Genomic DNA, 21,905 nt, shown 5'->3' on the forward strand with positions numbered 1-21,905 from the left:
GGAAGCCAGTAGGATATAGATGGTATTTAAAACAAGTGTTTAAATATATCTGTACAGCATATGTGAGTAATTAATAAAAATGCAACCAGGATCATTTTATTACTGTGTTCAAAATCTGACCCTGAAATTTTCCATCCCACACTGTAATACTAGAAACTTTCAGGCCATTTGTGGTCTTTGCCTCTGCCCCCTCATCTTCCTGACCTTTTTTTTTTTTTTTTTTTAATTTTGTTTTTACACCACTTCCCTTTAATCAACTCATCCCATCTCTCTGCTTCATGCTGATACTTGGCTATACTCAAATACACCAGATACATATTAGTATCCCATAAAGTTATATGTATGGGAGAAATCTCATTCTGAAGAATAAAAGGGAACTTTCCATTTCTGTTTTATATTCAGAAGTAAGTAGGTGAGTCCTAGTTTGCTGTTCTGCATTATGGGCCATTTCTTGGCCCAGTTATTATGACGAGGAGGTCATATATTATTGATCAGAATGCCTAGTTCTAACATTGTCATGAAAGATGCCTTCCTTCTGGCCCTGTGATCTTAACTGATTGATAAAAAGCCCATTACATATCTCAGTGCAGAAAAGCAGCATGTATTTACACTTCCCTTTTTATAATGATGGAAAAGCCTTGAGGTATGCACACATAGTAACACTTTTTAATGCAATAAAGAATAAAGAGGAGCCCCAACATCACCAGAAAGGCCAGCTGAGTACTCAGGACAATGGTGTGCTTACAGCTGTGAAGAACCCATTTCTCCGGGTACTAACTTAACCAGGGAAGCCAGCCTTCCCCAAATTATTGCTCTTTTACTTTTCCTGTAGGATTTATTACATTTTTATGCTAACAATTTAATGTAATTATTCCATTGCTTTTTTATCTCATTCCCTTTTATAAATTCTCAAACTCCTGCTTCTAGAACAGTTCCTGGCACACAATGCTCCAACATATGGGTATTGAGTCTGTATTTTCCGTAGTGTTAAACACAACTGTCATTATATATAAAATTACCGCAATTTTCTTTAGCTGTCTCCACCAGATAAGAATTTTAAGGGAGAAAGAGAATAATGTAGAAATGAAATCAGATGAAAATACAGTTATTGATGCTGGTTTTTTTCCCTTCCTAGTAATCAAAAAGATTTGTCTCTCCTGGCACTTTTTTAAATGAAAATGATCTGCTGTGTGCCGTCTGCTGTGTGTAGCACTGACAAGTAGGGTCAGGAAGTTGGTACTTTGGAAAAATACTCATTTGTTCTCCATTTAGCGTACTGCTCTTTGGGGTTCATTTTTGGTAGACTTTTGTTACAGTCCTTGATAGGATATGGTTTAATACAGCAAATTCCAAAAGGCAATCGATTTAGCCATGTTCTGTCTTCCTTAGCATGATTAATACATGCCAATGTGTTCATGCCCACTTGGCAGCACTTCGTTCCACAGAGCGACATTATCTCCTTAGGCCTCTTCCACCATAAATCTTGTTTCTTCACCTTTGAACGCTACCGTATAGATTTCTTAATAATTAATTCCTATCATTTTCTTAGGTGTGATGTGTGATGATTTAATAGCTTTTTAAAAGTTTTATTTTGTAATTTAATTTAATTTTACATATCAGCCATGGATTCCCTTCTCTCCCCCCCTACCTTCCTCCCAGCCCACCCCCCATTCCCATCTCCTCCATGGCAAAGACTTCCCTGAGGATTGAGTTCAACTTGGTAGATTCAGTCCAGGCAGGTCCAGTCCCCTTCTCCCAGGCTGAGCAAAGTGTCCCTGTATAAGCCCCACGTTCCAAACAGCCAGCTCATGCACTGAGGACAGGTCCCAGTCCCACTGCCTGGGTACCTCCCAAACAGATCAAGCTAACCAACTGTCTCAATTACCTAGAGGGCCTGATCCAGTTGGGGGCTCCTCAGCCATTGGTTCAGAGTTCATGTGTTTCCATTCGTTTGTCTATTCGTCCCTGTGCTTTTTCCAACCTTGGTCTCAACAATTCTCATTCATACAAACCCTCCTCTTTCTCGCCAATTGGACTCCTGGAGCTCCACCTGGGGCCTGGCCATGGATCTCTGCATCCGGTTCCCTCAGGCATTGGATGGGGTTTCTAGCATGACCCCGTTAGGATGTTTGGCCATCCGATGACCAGAGTAGGTCAGTTTGGGCTTTCTCTCTACCATTGCCAATAGTCTATCGTGGAGGTATCTTTGTGGATTTCTGTGGACCTCTCTAGCACTTTGCTTCTTCCTATTCTCATGTGGTCTTCATTTATCATGGTCTCTTATTCCTTGTTCTCCCTCTTGTTCTTGATCCAGCTGGGATCTCCCGCTTCCCTAAGCTCTCTTTCCCTCCACCCTTGCCCTTCATTACCGCCACTCACATCCAGGTTGTTCATGTAGATCTCATCCATTTCTCTGTCATTGGGCGATCCTTATGTCTTTCTTGGGGTCCTGTTTTCTAGGTAGCCTCCCTGGAGTTGTGAGTAGCAGTCTAGTCATCTTTGTTTTACATCTAGTATCCTCCTATGAGTGAGTACATACCATGTTTGTCTTTCTGAGTCTGGGTTACCTCACTCAGGATGATTTTCTAGATCCATCCAATTGCCTGCAAACCTCATGATGTCATTGTTTTTCTCTGCTGAGTAGTATTCCATTGTGTATATGTACCACATTTTATTTATCCATTCTTCAGTTGAAGGGCATCTAGGTTGTTTCCAGGTTCTGGCTATTACAAACAATGCTGATATGAACATAGCTGAGCAAATGCCCCTGTGGCATAATTGAGCATTCCTTGGGTATATGCCCAAGAGTGGTATAGCTGGATCTTGGGGGAGATTGATTCCCAAAAGTTATATACCACAAAATGCACTGAGTGTTAGCCTGATTTGTGATATTTGGGAAACACTAAGTTCCTTTAGCTGTCATCTCATCATAAAACAGAAAAATTACACTCTGTTTAAAATATACTCATGTTGATCCTTCATAGTCAGGATAATTTTCTAATCTCTGTGGGTATTTCAAATGAGAAACACAATCACATATCTATAGATACAAATTAAGCTGGGCGATGGTGGCACACTCTTTTAATCCCAGCACTCGGGAGGCAGAGGCAGGCAGATCTCTGTGAGTTCAAGGCCAGCCTGGACTACAGAGTGAGTTCCAGGAAAGGTGCAAAGCTACACAGAGAAGCCCTGTCTCAAAAAGAATACAAATTAAACACCATAAATGAGAGAAAAATATGTATTTGTCTTTATGGAATGGGCTACCTCACTCATAATGATTGTTGAAAAGTAGAAATATTGAGATAATTAGTATCATATTTATTGAATATCAGTGCATAACATGTGTAAAATGTTAAATGAGATGATGTTTATGAAAATAGTAAGTATAGCACACACATAATTTATATTAGCAAAATTTAGTTATTAATGTAATAAGGAGCCTAACAAAAACCTACATGGTTTCTAATACTAAGAAAAAAATGAATAAAGATTTGTCAGAAAAACATTCCTTTTAAACAACTACATATGTGAGGAGGCCCCAGTCTTTATCAAATAGTATGCTAAATAAATTAAATGTTCTTCTACTAAAAGGGTATACAAATTGTGATTTGAAGATATACCAATGTATCTTTAAAATTCCAAGTCAAGATACTTTTCAGACAACTAGCAGCTATGTCTTAACTTTTGCCATATATTTTCAAAGAAACAAAAAGCTCACGATGCATCATGTAAGTTTATGATTTGGTATTGGGCTACATTCATAGCTATTTTAGGCAACCAACATGAAGTGTGTGAGCTATGAATGGACATATCTATTTCCAGGGCTTTGTTTTTAATTCATAACAGAAGAGAAAGGCGATGCAGTCCTATGTTTTAGAAAAGTGTAACAAACAGAAGAATATATACATCTAGATGTAACTATTATTTTCTCAAAATAACAGTAGATATGAACGAAGAAGCAAACTGTGTGCTATTTACAATCCACATGCTTTCCCAGCTGTATTTATGTCATAACTTATCCATCTACTGTGTAATATGGAATGGGTAAGACACCAGGAAGTTCAAGACAAAGCATGATCCTTGGTATTCACCTATGGAGAGGAGTTTGACATAGAGACTATGCACCTAAAAGTGTGCAGAAGATGGACAAGTTGATTTGAAAATATACTCCCTAAACCTTTTGGGCAGCCAGCCCATGAACTCCAAAAGCTTGAGACTTCTGTAGCTGAGTAAGTGAAGCTGGAGCGGAACTGAGTACCAGATTAGATAGTTGAACATCAGACTGGAGGAGATGATGAGCACAAATGAAGATGAGTTTGGACAATAAAATGATAGCATCATGTCTTTCTATGAACAATCAATTTGGCAACACTATAGTGTCTAGAGTATAAGAAGACCAAGTGGTGTCAAAGGAACAGGTGTGACATTGCTTTCAGGTGACAAATGATGACAAGCTAATAGGAAGTGTGCTGGTTTGAATGTAACTGATGGGGTGGAGAAGGTAAGAATGCAGGTCATGGCTATTGCAAGGATATTGAAAAAAAAGTGAAATGGAGGTGAGGATGGGAGCAACAGGCTGGGACTTTATGTTTGAGGAGTGGTACCTAGATGTAGTCTCGAGGCAGAGAATACAATGAGTAGTTTTTGTTTATTTTTTGAAACAGAAACTCATTCTCACAATTGGTATTAAAAAACGAAGCAAAGCAAAACAAAAACAAGCAAACAAACAACAAAAAAGTCAGTAACAGTGATATGGTCAGCTCACAGCTAGTTTAAGCTTTACTCTTCTACCCTGATGTCTCAAAAGACAGAAACTATAGTAAGTTCTCTTGACTACTGCTGCTTTCTGTTATGAACTATGCCATGAATGATCTGGTCACCTATTTGACTTCTATTCTAGCCACAGAGTCAACTTCACTAAACTAATGTTAAAGGGAAATAAGACATTGCACGACCTATGAAAAATACTGGTCATGGCCCCAGCAACATTCGGTGAAACACCGTGTGACTAAGGTGCTGACTTGATTTTACATTTCGTCCTCAAATAGTCAGAAAAATGTTTCTGCCTTTTATTCTCTGTTATACTGATTTAATTATGTATTCCTATGCTGGATATCATTGGATTGATTTTTAATCAGATTTTATAGCAAATGTTAATTATACTTTTGTAACTTTCTTGGAATTATTTTACATTATTCTTCCACATAAAGTTGACTGTGACTGGAATTGCATTAATCATTGATGTGGGAAGAATTAACATTTACATAGTGCTCACATAGTCATCCAGGAATGAGTATTTTCTCTCTTTGTATATACATATGTATTTATATATGTGTATGTGTATATATATGCATGTTCTTTTTTCTCATATCTCATTTTATATTTTTATAAAAATGTAATATTTTTCTTTGAACACATACATCCATATCTTGTTAAATTTAGCTGTAGAGATATTTTAGTTTAAGTTTTTGTTTCCTTCTTTTTAATGATTAATATAATTAGTTAATGATATCATTGCTACTTAAAGGGAAATCACCTTTTGTATTTATATATAAGATACCTACTGGTTTATAAAATTTTCTAATTATTTCAAATGGTTTTAAGATATTTTCTTGAAATTTCCAAATATTCAATAATTGTTTTTCTAAAAATAGTAATACTTTTAGAAGTGAAATGGTATGTTTTTCAAAAAATTGTTTCATTTTTCCTACTGAAATCTGTACATTTTAATACCTGAAATAGTTGTAACCTCTGCCAGCCTCTTGATTTTAAAGACAATATTTTAATTATTTCATAATTTAGCATAATACTTGCTCTTAGGTTCTTATGAAAACAATACACATTTTATAGGCTGCTTATACTCTTATTAACATGAATTTTTAAAAATCATCAATGACTGTTTTACAATTTTTCTCTTTATTATTAAATATTATTATATAAGTAACACACACACATACACACACACACACACACACACATACAAGATGTGTGGGCTCTTAACAAGTTTAAAAATATGTCCGCATTTGTATCAGAGGTGACTATCCCTGCTTCCTTAATGCAAACACGACTTTATCATCCCAAACAAACAAATGCATCATAAAAAACAGTAGTAATATTTTGTTATTCTCTCAAAATGAACTATAGGCAAAGGCTGGGGTCTAATACGTTAAAACCAATAATAACAGCACATGTCAAGTACTTGGTTGTTGTTATAGTTAATCTCTGGTGTGACTTTGAGATACATTCAATTGTTATGACTTTCTTATATGACTAGACTTAAGTTTTGGAGAGGTTAAATTACTATTTCATGATTATACAATAATTGAAGCAGGGCTCAAACTTAATGAATCAGAATCCATACACATCTCTCTCTCTCTCTCTCTCTCTCTCTCTCTCTCTCTCTCTGTGTGTGTGTGTGTGTGTGTGTGTGTGTTACATAGTAATTGATCATTTCACCAAAGCAATTCATAAGGACATCAAACATTCTATGAACAAATTAAAGTTTGCTATGGCTAGGAACAGGATTCATGTACTTGGAAATTTGGACATTTTTCCAACTCTAACTAATCTCTGTTTTCCTTTATAGACTGTTGCTCTGGGGTTCTCAATAGCCACTTGGCCAAGAACTGAAGCAGACTTTCAATTTCTTAGAAAAATTAGCTTTGGTTTTCCTTACTCCAATCCTTGTACAAAATGAACTCCACTTGAATTATAGTAAGAGTCTCCGATCTTAAATTGTACTATAACAGCAGCTGAGGACTGATTTTCTAAACGTACCTGTCAAGAATCAACTTACTATCATAAATTACTCCTACCAAAAGTCCATGGAAAAATTCCATTTCTTGACATATTACTTGCATATTTCCCCTCACATCAAGTACCACATGGACATCGAGGTAATTTCCAAGGAGTAAATATGCTTTTGCTATGGATGCAAACCCCACTCCTTACCCTAACTTATAATTGTTTACTTAGATGCATTTACGTTGTAGTGACTTTAACTTTTTTAAAACTAAATTAATACAAAGCAAATACTTCTTTGGCATTTGTCAAAATGAAAATCAGTTTTATAGAGCATCATTAAGTATCCCTACTACAGTAAAGCAAACATTAAACCTGTTTGCCTGTTTGTCAAGTCCTAAAGATTTCTTTTGAAAGTAAACCTACATTTTACTTGGAGCAATATATTCTTTGCAAGTATGTTTTCTATTTACGAACATATTGGGTATCATTTTAGTATGGATTATTAGTTTAATAACACAATTCAGACATGTTCATTATGAACTCAAAACTTAAAATCCAAATTTTTTTTTGGCTTTTCGAGACAGGGTTTCTCTGTGTAGTTTTGCGCCTTTCCTGGAGCTCACTTGGTAGCACAGGCTGGCCTCGAACTCACAGCGATCCGCCTGGCTCTGCCTCCCGAGTGCTGGGATTAAAGGCGTGCGCCACCACCACCTGGCAAATCCAATTCTTAATAGCTATGTAGTAAACACTTTTTCATGACTTGAAAGATAAAACATGTGATTCTAATTTTGTGCATATTTTAATTATGTTGGGAAAATCCTCTGTATAATTTCCTGTAGTTTTTTTTTTTTAATTCTGAGACATGTGTTAAAATCTCTGAATATATTGCCATTTATATAAAGAATTTAAGATTATGAAACAAACAGAAAGTAGAACTGAACATAATAATTTAAATAGTACCACCATAATAATTAGATAAAAACAGATGTTAGAACAGTCTTTAGAACAAAAATTCCATTTTCCCCATATGTCATAACAGAAGAAAAGTATCATGGCTGATGAGAAGAGTGATAAACTCATATGCCATGTGCCATCCTGGACTGCGCTCTGTTTCCTAAATGTTATTTTTGAAGTAATTGGAGGTATTTCATGGAATTTTTAGTATAATCAGAATATGAAGTAAATTGGTAGTCTTTAAATTATTTAAAAAGGAAAACAAGGGCTGGAGAGATGGCTCAGAGGTTAAGAGCACTGGCTGCTCTTCCAGAAAGAAGTCCTGAGTTCAATTCCCAGCAACCACCACATAGTGGCTCACAACCATCTGTAATGAGATCTGGTGCCCTCTTCTGGCCTGCAAAGTTTGAAGAACAGGCTGTAACATATATTCATATACATGATTATTTATTCATTATAATGATTATGCAACTATCTATATGTTCTAACAAACTTATATTATGTGTAAATTGGATTTAGGGGATATGAACTCAGGGTGTTAAAAAGATAATGTGATAAATGTTGGGAAATGAGACTATTTATTCTGTTCTCTATATTGTATCTACAACTCTTAATGACTGTGAGGGGTTTAAAAACTATTCAGAGGTCATGGTATGTCTGGGTGCTTTTCCACAAATAGTTCAAAACTTCCTTAAAAGTGCTGTTTACTTCTGATGGTTGCCTCACATTCTTATTTTATTTGTTTACTTTTGAGACGGACTCATTAGCTCAAGATTATCTTGAAATCACTCTGTAATGGAAGGATTACTTAGAGCTCCTGTTCCCCATCCATCTACCTTCAAAGTGTCAGGATTATAGGCGTTTATCTCCATACCACATTGATTACTCAGTCCTAACAATCAAATCCAGGGTATGTTTTGTGACTGTGCGACAAGCACTCTTAACAATTTAGCTACACCTTCAACTCCTCTATTCTCATATTGACTATAGAATTCCAGAGCAGATTCCCATCCTCTCACTCATATAATAATGCTTATGATGGCTAATTTTGATTGTACTTGGATCGAGAAACAAGTAGGGTACTGCATTGATGGTAGGTATCTTTGTTTGCAATGGCCTTGCCAGAGAGAAGTAGTTGATGAAAAAATGTAAAGACCTGTCTGACTGTTGGTCCCAGGGATTGGGGCCCCAGCTGCACAAAAGTGGAAAATGAAATCACACTGAACACGAGCAGTAACATTTCTCTGCTTCCTGGATGTGGACACATTACTAGCTACTTCACACTTCTACCACCATGAATTCTTTGACATGTTGTATGTGCTATACATATTTAGTACTGTATATACTAAAACCATCATCCAAAATACATTCTTCCTCATTAAGTTTCTCCACATTAGAGATTTGTTCACAGAATTGGGGAAAGTAACAAATATGCCTGTTTTCCTTTTCCTTGATAATTAATTTCTCTTTCACGCTGTGTTTTGATACAATTTGACCACAAATAATAGTGCTAACACGGAGCTAAAAAAAAAAAACAACCAGAAACATAATTTTCCTTATGGTATATATATTTATTAGGTATGTGTATAATTTTTTCAATGACTCAAATATTATTAAACTCCATGGCAACTATACTAGCTGTTGTATGTGTATGTGTATGTATGTGTGTGTATGTGTATGTTTGTGTGTACATATGTGTGAATGTCTCTATGTGTGTGTGTGAGTGTCCTGCTGAGTCTCTTTAGTATTGTTCCTATGTACATGCTTTTACAGCTGATCAATTGGGATTGGATAACCATTCAGGTGGACCATCTGGTGAATTCTGATTCTCCCTTTCTCAGCAGTCTTTAATTGTTTTTGTCTCTCCATCTCAAGGTATGATCCTGTGAAATTTTCCCCATTCACATTGACATATCAAGTGGTCTTGTCATTATTCAAGTCTTTTTTGGATAGCCATATTGTTGGGTTTAATGGGTGTAACTTTCCTGTTATATACAGAATCTTTCTGCTCCCTCTTTCAGGATATTCCTGAGTCTTAGGTATATGGGTTGTATTGTAGATGTATCAACTGTTGACTATGGCTGTAAATCTAAAAGTTGTATCTTCTTTTGGTTGGGGCATTGCTTATTTCAATCTTCATCTTCTGGCATATTCCCCCAATAGTGAATTCTTGCCGCTCTCTTATAAGAACCTTAATAACTAAATATGGTCCATGATAATCTGTCCATTTCAGAACCCTATATTACTTACAACTACAAATTGTCTTCTGACATAAAAATGACAGGTTTTCAGGGGATTAGTGTTAAGACATTTGAGAAATGACCTTCTTACAACATATCATAACTAATACATTTTCTACTATTCTTTGTTTTCTCCAAAATTCTCAATTTATTAAGAATCACATTGTCCTGATTAATAATTCTTCTAAGGGATATTTTATTTTATGAAATTTTTCTTAAGTAAATATCCAATTTTAATATCGAGTCTATTCTTTGTAGATAGACTCATTCAACATAGATCTTAACCATAATTCTATGAATAAGATTGAATATATGTTCCTTCTCTATCTATGTACTCAGAGAGTTTTACACACTATGCTAATTCCAAAGCACAGAGTTGCCTTGGTGCATTATATCCCCAGTAAAATGAATGTAAAATGACTCCATCTTCATTATTATAGGTATAATTACCTATTTCCTGAGGGCAGGAAGGTAGAGTAGTTCCCAGATCCACATTTTGCTTCATATTGTCATACTTTCAGGAGTCTCTGTACTGCTGGTATTTTGCTAGCCAACCTACTCCATTTCATGGGAAATGTTTAATTTTAAATTATACCATCATTGATGATGTATGGCAATTTCCACCTGTTCCTGCCCTTTATAAAGAAGGATAAACAGATTTCCAGGCTTGGTTTCCCAAAGGACACCTGAACTTCATAAAACATTTTCTCATTTTGTTATGTAAGGCATGTATATAAGAAGTTTGGATTGAATTCCAGTGATCTTGTTATTTTTTAAGCTGAATATCTGAGGTACAAAATAAATATTTCAAAACTTACCAGCTACCACTAATAGCAAAATGTGATTGCCAGGGAACCTTGAACAAACAGTGAAGTTTGGGTTTATAATTACTTTAACAAAATGTCCTAATTAAAAGGACAATCCATGAGAATTCCAGTGGCTCTCAAAGTTACTGTTCATTTTTCACACAGCTTAAGCCAATTAGAGAAAGAAAGAGAAGCACCAGAGTCCAAGAAAGGAAGAAGAGGCAGCTGAAAAGTCAGCAAACAGTACTACCTCTGTTTAGTGGACTCAAGGTTCTGAGCCATGGTCATGAACACATCTCTCTGAGGGTCACTAGGACACTTGGGAATGGAGATGGTTACACAACAGATATATAGCAGGAGTGCTAATATCCCAAGCCTCTTCCAGTGCAGATTTCTTTCACTATGGAAAACAATACTTTCCATTTTACATGTTTTTCAAAATTATTGTTTTTTCTTTATCCATAATTTAGGAAAGATTGAAGCATTTCTATGTGGTTATTTCTTACTTGGGAATGATTTCTACTCAAAGCTCTCAACATCAGCTCTGAAAGCTTGCATAGAAGTCATTTTCATGTGATTTTATCATTTAAGCATTTACATGAATTAGTCAAAATAAAGAAAGTTTATTTCACTAAAATATTTATAAAATAATGTATGTGTACACATGAGAGCATGTATGTGTTTGTGGGTGTGTTTAAGTGGCTTCTGGGTACTGTTGTGGTCTATTCATTAACACAATTATTCCTATTTTATATTTGAATGTTGCAGTGAAAAGAAAATCAAAAGGAAGTCAGTTCAAATCTATTTTTAGGACTTAATAAGAATCATCATGGATCAATAAAATGAGAATTCATTTAGAACAACCCTACAAATTTCTTACAGCGAATGAAGTGTTGTTTCACAAAGTAAATTTGCCTTATTTTTTATAGCTAAATTTTCTGAAATCTCTTAGTTTCTATAATGCTTCAAATAATCTGATATCATATTCTATAACATCACTGAGTCAAGAAGTATCTGCACCACCAGAATCCTTTTTTATTTACACTCTGTATTCACATTTCAAACCTGTATTGTAAGAAGGGACAAGAATTGTTTCAGCAATTACCATCAAGATGAAATTATAGAAGAATGATATTTATGCAAAATTGAACCATGTTAAGGTAAAGAACTGGTAAAAGGGTAACATTCATGGAGCTAGAGATGCCTAAGTGGTTACAAGAACCTTATTACTGTGCAGAGGACTCTGCTTTTGTTCCCACCACTGACATGGAATCACACCTCATCTGTGACTCTTCTCTCTGGACATCTGATGCCCTCTGACAGTGCCCACGGGCATCAAGCACACACATGCCACACACATATACACCATATATGTTGACAAACTCTCAAAGAAAATAAAGATAAATAAATCTTCCAAAAGAGTAACATTCACATAAATGAGCATAAATTTTTCAGATCCAATAGTGTCTGCAGTAATATACTAAATGAATACTTTTTAAAGAATACTTGATGGCTTTTCTGTTTAATCATACTTGTCAAAACATCCCTTTCTTAAAATACCTGCTTCTAGTACTCTTTATTTTAATGAAATAGTTTCCAATCAGTGCAACCATTATCTATGCATTGGTAGAGTTGTTCTTACCAATTTCTTGCTTGCACTCCTCATGACTCAACACACTAGAGCTTCTTAATTACATTTCATAATACTGGTATCAACAGTGAAATAAGGAAAATGTAAGGAGGAACACTACATGAAAAAGAGAGACAAACTTAGAATGTGGAAAATTTCAACAAGCGAAAGCTTTTGATATGGCTCTCCTCATGAGAACTACATTCAGGTTATTGACCATAACAGAGATATGAAGATGGATTATACATAGAAGGCTCAAGTATGAAAAAGAAAACATGTAATGGAGGGAAGGTTGTGTTCCAGCCAAGAAGCTGTGATTTTCTATGTTGGATCCACTTGGTATTTGATTCACTCAGAGTCAGAGAAAGATCGCATAAGTCAAGTGCAGAGTCCTTTCCATTCTGGATATTTTATAGGACCCCCTGTGCCTCTGCTCCATTTATTTTCACTCCTTCCAGTAAGAGATATGGCCTCTAGGTTTGGGCAAATGATCTGATCTCACTTCTTAGAATCGTTTGCCTTGAATCACTGCAGCTGTTTCATAAATTTCTACCTCCATCCACAGCTGTGGGGTCAGTGTAGGCTTTGCACTGGGCACTAGGCATGGATTCACAGAAGCAGACCTTGAGTTCTAGCTATTGGTTCTTACCTGACCTGATCAATTTAGTGAGTGATTTTAGGTTGCTATGTTTCTTTGAAGTACAGCTAATAATATTTACTTCATGGAAATGGATGACAGTATTAAAAAGGAACAGCACAAAAAACTTTGAACATTATTCCTGATGCAAATAGAAAAATTGTGTTAATGGCTTATAATTATTTAAATAAAACAGATAGTAGCACTCATAAGCCCAATTTCATTGATCTCTTTGCAAGTGGAGCTCCAGTTTTGGAGTATCAGAACTCCTCTGTGCAGGAAGACTGTTGACTGACGTGCCCACTTAGTTGCCCCTTATTTTCTTATAATATGGACTATTGTCCTAATCTGAGAGATTTTCTTCCATACAAAGTGATACTCTGTAGCACTTTATAGTCTCTCTATAATGCTTTCTTTTTCTTTCTAAAAATAACAAAAAACAAAAATCTTTTTTATTTTAACTGATGTGTCTGTGAATAGTTATGTGCCTCTGAATGTATATACCCACTAATGCCACAGGTATTGGATACCCCTGAGAGCTGGAGTTACAGGTGATTGTGAGGATGCCAATGTGGGTGCTGGGACATATATTCTCTGGAAGAGCAGCATACACTCTTAATGGTTAGCCATCTCTCTAGCCCTGCTTTTTTAGAAAGTATTTATCGCTACCCTTCTCCAGCTGAATAAAATGTGTACTCCTTGAAAACAGGGACTTTATTGTTTTGCCTAAAAGAAAAACAAAGCCTACTTTGTACACATAAATTCTTAATAACTATTCTCTGATCTATTAATGACATATGGAACCTTGTAAAAATTGGACTTTGTATCAATTATATAACCCAAGTCAATATTTTAATATAGTTATTTTTATACAAACCTCTGGTTTTGGCCAAATCTATGTCGGTGTTAATCAAGTACATTTTAATGCTCTAGTGTGATCTTTCCAAAATGAAATTATAATTATAACACTCCTTTAAAAATTAGCAATATGTTTAGTATAAACAAATTACTGATTTAAAGGATATATTAATAGTTAAAGATTCAAAATCTGGTCAAAATTCGGTCTTGTCAGAATTAGAACTAATTTGTGTACAAACTTAATCACGTGTTTTTCAGTTTTGATTAAAAAAAAAATCAGTGCTGTAATAGTACGCTGCCTATGCTAAAGTAAGCCCTGCATTTATTTACTCTTTGATCCTTACACTGTTATTAATTCCAGTTTTATAGAAAATTATAATTAGTCTTCATGTACTAGCTTTATTTGTGTGTGTGTGTTATTTTTGATAAATTGTCTCCATCTGTAGACTAGGCTAGCCTCAAAATAGCCATTCTCTTCCTGTGTTAGCCTCCCAAAGGCTGTGATCCTACTCAGTCATCAACATGATATATACCTCAGTCTTTTTCCCCTCATTCATCCATCTATTCTCTCTTGGCTTATAGCATAGTGTGAAAATTCAACCCGGTTTACTCTATAATAATCATCATTTTCTACAATTTAGCCTTTAATATCTGTTACATTTTGAACATGAATAAAAAAGCCCTTTTCCCCATAGCATCTGCTCCTCTGAACAGCACACCGTGCTTGTCATGAGACATGTTTTTATAAATCACTCTTTGGATGGGTGTTTTGCTCTGTAGGTGAAATGACACCCCAAAGCTCGTTTGTCTTGATTCTCAGCTGTTTGGCAAGACTGGAGGAGCTTTAGGTCAAAGAGCCTTGCTGGAGGAATTTAGTGGCAAGGGCTGGCCTCATGCTCTTCACCCTCTGCTGCCTGCCTGCTGTTGCCACGTGACTGGCTCCTCTACACCTGCTCTCATGCCATCCTTTCTACCAGGGAACGACCTCTTAGAACCGGAAGGCAGAACAAGCCCTTCCTCTCTTAAGTTGCTTCTTGGTGGGTGTTTGTTCAAGGTAATGAGAAAGGCAACTAAGAGAATAGCTATAGTACCACAGGACATTGATCATCACTGTTGTGGGAACATCATCTGCTCATTGGTTTATTGATATCACAATTGGTTTCATTAAGCCAAATCTGTACAATTATGAGTAAAAATGACTTCTTTTGCAAAGATAAGATTGAAAATACTGAGCAGAAAGAAAAAAAATAAAAAAAATATTTGAGTATATTGGTGTGGTGGTATTGTGTCCCTTAATATATTGTGCATCCTAATAAACTTATCTGAACAGCCACTAGACAGACATAGAGGCCAGAAAATGGTGGCACACACACCTTTAATCCTATCACTTGGGAGACAGAGATTCATCCGTATCTCTGTGAGTTCAAGGCCACAAGGGAAACAGCCAGGCATGGTAACACACACATTTAATCCCAGGAAGTGATGGTAGAAAGCAGAAAGGTATATAAGGCACGAGGACCAGGAACTAGAGCCTTATTAAGTTTTAGGTTTTTAGCAGCAGTTCAGCTGAGAACCATTGGGATGAGGACACAGAGGCTTCCAGTTTGAGGAAACAAGATCAGCTGAGGAATTGGCAAGGTGAGGTTAGCTGTGGCTTGTTCTGCTTCTCTGATCTTTCAGAATTCACCCGAATATGTTGCTCTTGTTATTTCATTTACAAGATCTTTTAGCAATTTGTCTTACATTTGGAAAATATAGACTAATATTATAGCTGGATCAGAAAAGGAAAAAAGAAGGGTTGGGAAGAAGTACAGATTTTTTGTTCTTTATTTTTCCTCAGATAATTTCATCTCCAAACTTAAGAACTAAGAATTTATCATTGCCCATTATTTACTTTGTAGCCTTACATGATCAAATTTTCAACACATAACTGGAGTTTAATTTTAATTCAGTTTTTCTTGGCCTTAGTTTTGAGCACTTAACTTTAAGTACATAGACTTTATTTTCCTTTAATCTCTTATTTTCATTACTTATTTACTTTTTTATTTTAATCTAAATTTTATGTGGCATCTATGTACTTTATAACTTGAACTGTATTTCTTATTCCTTTTACTCAATTTTCTTAATTTTTCCATTCAGCCATCGTGCTTTTATATTAAGAACAATTTCTCATCTTGTGATTTTTATGGTCTGCTTGTATTTAATTTATGGTTACACACATTTTATATGAACCCCAATATGGTGATATTTGATTTGTATTAAAATGTTATTTGTATATTAATAAATAAAGTTGCCCGGGGGTCAGAGCTATTAGCAAGCCATAGGAAAGCAGGGCAGTGGTGGCGTATGCTTGTAATCCCAGCACTTGGTAGGCAGAGCTAGTTAAGTCTCTGTGTGTTCAGGGATACAGCCAGTATTGGATACACATGCTTTTAATCTCAATACCAATCATAGAAAACCTGGAGGTCTATAAAGACAGGCCATGACGAGGCGGTCATGTGCTTAGGTTTACAACCAATGAGAAGGCAGAACAGAAACTCTTTATATAAAGGCTTTAAAACAGGAAGTAGCTCTGGTTCAGAGAGGTAGGACCACTGCAGGAGGAAGGGTAAGGTTTTAGTTCTTAGCTCTGACCTCTTGGCTTTCTTCTTTGCATTGGTTCTGTGTTTCTTATTTAATAAGATGGTTAGTTACATCTACACCCCAATGCATTAACTCATAATGTATCAAGGTAACTTTCAATTAAGCAAATTAAGCAGGTTTCCTTTAGCACAACAGATAGTGCCAATATCAATGCTGTTAGAAACAAGTCAAAAATACTTATTTGCATTGTGAAGAAGCATTCTTAAAAGTTCAGAGAAGATATGACATATATTGTGATTACTGTCAGAAAGTACAGCAATTCTTGTGAAGAAAACAGTTAAGGTCAATAATTTAAAATACTGTAAACAGAAAGCTATTCAAATTATACAAAATGCATGAACACAGTAATGAATGCACACTCAATGCAACAATACTATTTAGAAAACTTACGAAGACTCTTTTCACAAATGGTACTTGTTTAGTTGTGCATCTGAGACAGAGGTAAAATAAACATTCTTAGAAATGGAGTGGATTACCTTTCCCACAGGACCAATAGGCTGGGGTTACTAAGAACTAGAAAACCAAGGTCTTACCATCTAGGTCGTTCTCTGGAGTCTCAGCTGTGTACCAGTTGGAAGGTGGCCCAGTGCCATTGACAGTCATGGCCGACACTTGGAAACTGTACTGACTTCCTTTCTCCAATCCTATGAAAGAATTTTCACGAGAAACAAAATGTTACTGAACAACAAGAATTTCCAGCTGGGTTTCCAAAGCTTTAGAAAATTTATGACAATAATTGAGTTTTAAATATTGTGATTGTTTAGGTAATTATTGTTATTTTGATTATAGGTGGAGAAATGGCATAGCAGGAATTGAAATTATATTTCATCAATTATAAATTCTTGTGTATTTTTCAAGTTTATAAAAATGTATCATTGAAAACAGCCTCAGGGTAGATGTAGAATATAAAATATAAATGATGAAGAAATAATCAAAAATAACAAGAATCATTTTCCTCACTGTTCTTTGGAGCCCTGCCTATAAATCAAGAACAGTCAGTTTAAAAATTTATGCTCCCATCATTCATTCAAGGTCAATGATGATGTTTACTTTGGGCCAAGAAAGAAGAATCCAAAGTAAATGAATTTCAGTAGAAAATAAACCCAGCTTTCCGATTTGGAAGCCACTCTTCCACTATATTTTACTTTGCACCAAATCCCACAGTAGAGAGAACTGAGGTGAATCTCAATAGTAATTTGGATGCATTGTATTATCCACAGAGATTATTTTAGAAATAACAGAAATTATAGGTAGAGTAGAGAGGCCTCACAGGATTATGAGTTTTATCGGTTTAAGATTTTAATCTAAATCCTATCCTTTTCCCCAAGTCTCAAAGGCATTTAATAACTTGACAAATTGTTGTAAAACAAATAATTCCTGTTGCCCTGGTTTGATTGTTCCTCCAAAACTCATGTTGAATTTTAATGGTCATTTTTACAGTGAGAAGGGGCCATGATGACGTGATTAAACCATGAAACATCTGCCATCATCCATGAATTAATGTTGTTGTGGAAAAGGGATTTAGTTACATCAAAAATGAGCTCCTGGTACAAAGACAAGTTTGGCAAGATTTTCCTTTTGTACATTTCCTTGCACTTCATGGGGTGACCATCACCATATACTGGTACTATGCTCTCAGTCTTCAGAATGATGAGCCAAATCACCTACTATTATTTATTAACCACTAGTTTGTGCAATCTCATTGTAATAGTAGAGATGCATAAAATGTATTTTATGTAAAACTCAGTATTTTGTCCAGTACCCATGTGTCAATATTCTTTAAGGAACCATGCATTAGTTTTAAGACACTGAGAACTTCGTGTAAATTGCCTAGATCTCAATTAGTTGAAGAGCGCTTACAAAGATCAAAATGTTGTCTCAGTTTGTTTTCTATTTATCTCTCCAGTAGTATGAAACAGTATTACTATTTGGTACCAAAAACATATAAGTGAAATAAATTTTTGAGGGATAATACTTACATCATGTGGCAAATTCATACTGATATATTTTCACCAAAAAAGATGAATACTATGTACCAAGTTAGTTTCTAAATCTCTACTCACAGGGTGTTGAGTCAATCTGATGTTTAAGAATGGTTGCATTGAAGCTTTCATGTAGGTTACACATATTGGAGAAACCTGTTTGCTAAATTGATCCACATAAATGTTTGGTAGAGAAGTTGTTTTCTAGAGAAGCTTCTAGTTTTATAAAATGGAGGGAAGTCCTGCATCTTGAGATTGTTATTGGTGATTTGTCATTGCTGTCTACCCATAAAGCATACTACGGGGCTTGGTCCTCTGAAGATTTTCATGAAATTACCACTTGAGAAAACCAATAAAACTGAGAACAACAGTAATGAATGCAAAGGAAATATTAGGTTAAAATACAGCATTCAACATCATCAAGGGTGCAAAAAGACATTTACGAACATGAGACTTTTGTTGTCCCTCAAGAAGGCTTGTACTCATTTCAGCTTGCTACCCATTTGTAAGCACCATTATGGGTCATTGAGAATAGGCATCACAGATTATCTCCTAAGAAATTATAGGATGAGTAAGGAAAGAGCTCCAGGAAGACATGTTTACCCAATCATGGAATGTAATAATAACTTCTGTAGTGGATTTGTCTGATACAAAATTTAAATTCATCAAGAATATAATCTTCCATGTTACTTAGAAATTTAGCCACACGTCTGCTTAAAATGAAAAAGCAATGGTATCAATCATGTGTGCAACAACTGCTCTCGAGAGCCATCTGTGATCATCAGCTTTCTGTGCCAACTGGGCTGGGCTTTGGCCTTCAGCTCCTGGAGCACTAATCAAATGTTGAGAGACACACATCTTGTGATGGTGCTTCAGTCCATATGCAGTCTTATATTATGAATATTATTTAACAAACACATCAGACGAGGTCTTAAAACCAGACCTTGGATTTCTCTGGCAGAAATTCTACCCTGGGTTCTCAGCTTCTGCTTGAGAGATGAGGGCTGCATTATAATGACCTCAGGCCATTCTTTGTGAAATGTGTCTTTCTTTTTTTAGCACATGAAAAAGATGGACTCCTTATTTATTTTTGCAAGAAGAAGTAAATCTTGACCAAATATTTGATACTGCAGGGCACACAGCTTCTTCCACATTTTTCAGTTTATTGACATTTTGATTTTATATTTTCCTTTTATTGAAAATGTTTTTTTTCTCAAATGATATATCCTGATTACAGTTCCTCTTTCCTCTGTTTCTCCAGGATCCTCTAATCTATCCTCTCATTCCATCCACTCCTTTCTGAATCTCATTAAGAAACACACAGGCTTCTCAGGAATAATGATCAAGTTTTAAAAAAATATAATTCCAGATGTTCTGTCCTTATCTGGTTTAACCCTGACTGAAATGCCATTTTATAACATGAATGAAGAGTATGAACGGAGTTACTTTCAAAAAATCTGAATTCTATTTTGTTCATTCACTTCACTTTGAATCAAATGATTAAATTTCTTTTAATCACATATCCACATTTTTTAAAATATATTTTAAGTTCAAAGTCTATCAGAGTCATTAATTTTTGAGTAAAATAACTACAGATAGCAGTTTAGAGACACACTCACCACCCTATAACTATTTTCCTGGTGGTCTCTGGGATGTGATTGCCAGCCAGAGTACCTTCTCTGGAGAGTTCCAAGCCAATGACAGACACAGTCTCAGTAAACCAAGATATGTGGCCCATGAGGAACAACACCAACAATTTACCTCTGGTCTTCACAATGTTTGTTCACATACATGCATGGGTAACTGCACATACCCATGTATAAGCAGACAAATACATACACACACATGCACACACATAGAGACACACAGTTTTTGTTTTGATTTTTACAATGGTTTTCTGTAATAGGCATAAACTGTGGGATATCTCTCAGTAAAATTGTCTAGCTATGTCTAGTTAAATATGTATTTAATATTACATATAATTAATATCAGTGTAATATGAATACACAGGTGTATTTATTTCATTACTTAAAGGAAAGCTAGCCTGTAAGTTAAAGTTACTTCTGTGTGTATATTTCTACAGGAAAAATTTGACTTCATCTATTTTAGAGTTATCCAGGTCCTTGAGGTGAAAAACTAATCTTCATTCCTTACTACCCAATAGATATCTCTGCATATCCTTCATTCTTTTTGATATTCCCCAGCCTTCTACACATCCCCCCCACCTTTCCATAAATCCCCCATCCTTCTGCATATACCCCATCCTTCTCCATGCTCACACAATCACACATTCATCACCTAAGTTTAACATCATTTAATGATCATTTGAAGGTTCAGGGCACCTAAGTTTGACATCAGTTAATGATTATTTAAAAGTTCAGAGCATAAGACTTCACTTCCAGCAGAATTAGGTTTGAATTTTTCTCTCAGTGTACAGCTGGATGACCTTCCCAATCATGGTAGGTCTCCCTTTATATTTTTCTCATTCAGGAAATGGAAGTGGGCAAGTAAAAATGGTTATAAAGATTAAATTTGAAAGCATAAGATTTTTAGCACAGATCTTACCAACAAAGTTTCTAAATGATGGTTGTTTTTCTAATGAATGGCAAATAGTCATTATTAGTAGCAATGATTTCTCATTGAATCATATAATGGCATGAGACACAAAGAAGCACACCCAACATGACATCATGGAGTCTATAATGGGTACAAACCTAGGAGACAGATAGATCTCCCATATGATAGTTGAAGAAAGAAGAGTTTCAGATGTCATGCATCATGTGAGTTCTACAATGTTTGTTGAGTCCCTAAATTACAGTCTTAATCCCCCATATGTCTGTGAGTCTGTGTATGAATCCAAATGCATTTAAGTATAAAACTATTCTAAAGTATTGTATATCTATCCTTAGTCATCAAATTATATCATTAAAACAGATTATCCCTGCCTATTGTTAATCTTCAAACTAAGAATCATTAACCACTGTAATTCCTCTCCACTATTTTTAATTTTATACATCATATGGTAAAAGACAGTACATTGTACTCAAGCAGCATGATTTCCCTCAAGTTAGCCTTGTTATAAAATTGCTATGCTGTTGCCAGTTTTCAGCGCATAAAATACCAATGCATGTTTGTCATTATCTTTATTCTATATTGGCCATGAAATGTGAGAACACTCTTAAGTTCAATTCCAAACAACCTTTCCTGAAGATCACTCTGAAATTAAAAACATCATTTTACAATTTAGTTGATGTAGATTCTCACAACAATACTGATGCCTGCAATTTAAAGTCCTTGTTAGAAATATGAATTACTTTGTTAATGCAGATGTCTCATTATCATAGTAAAAAAAATCATACACAACAAAACACCTGTCTAACAAATAAAGCTTTGTGAAAAAAAAAAAACAGT

The 21,905-nt window shown here is 35.3% G+C and overlaps 1 protein-coding gene across 2 annotated transcripts in view; it reads right to left on the bottom strand.

The window, feature by feature from the left end:
* The window catches only part of Dcc (DCC netrin 1 receptor), a 1,151,759-nt gene that overhangs the window by 176,690 nt on the left and 953,164 nt on the right, over positions 1-21,905 (bottom strand). For both annotated transcript variants that reach the window (XM_028864828.1, XM_028864827.1), the window contains exon 14: positions 17,046-17,156. In XM_028864828.1, coding sequence (XP_028720661.1) covers positions 17,046-17,156 — 111 coding nt within the window. The remainder of the gene's footprint in view (positions 1-17,045; positions 17,157-21,905) is intronic.

The sequence above is a fragment of the Peromyscus leucopus genome, chromosome 19 (assembly GCF_004664715.2).
Source record: "Peromyscus leucopus breed LL Stock chromosome 19, UCI_PerLeu_2.1, whole genome shotgun sequence".
Taxonomy (NCBI): domain Eukaryota; kingdom Metazoa; phylum Chordata; class Mammalia; order Rodentia; family Cricetidae; genus Peromyscus; species Peromyscus leucopus.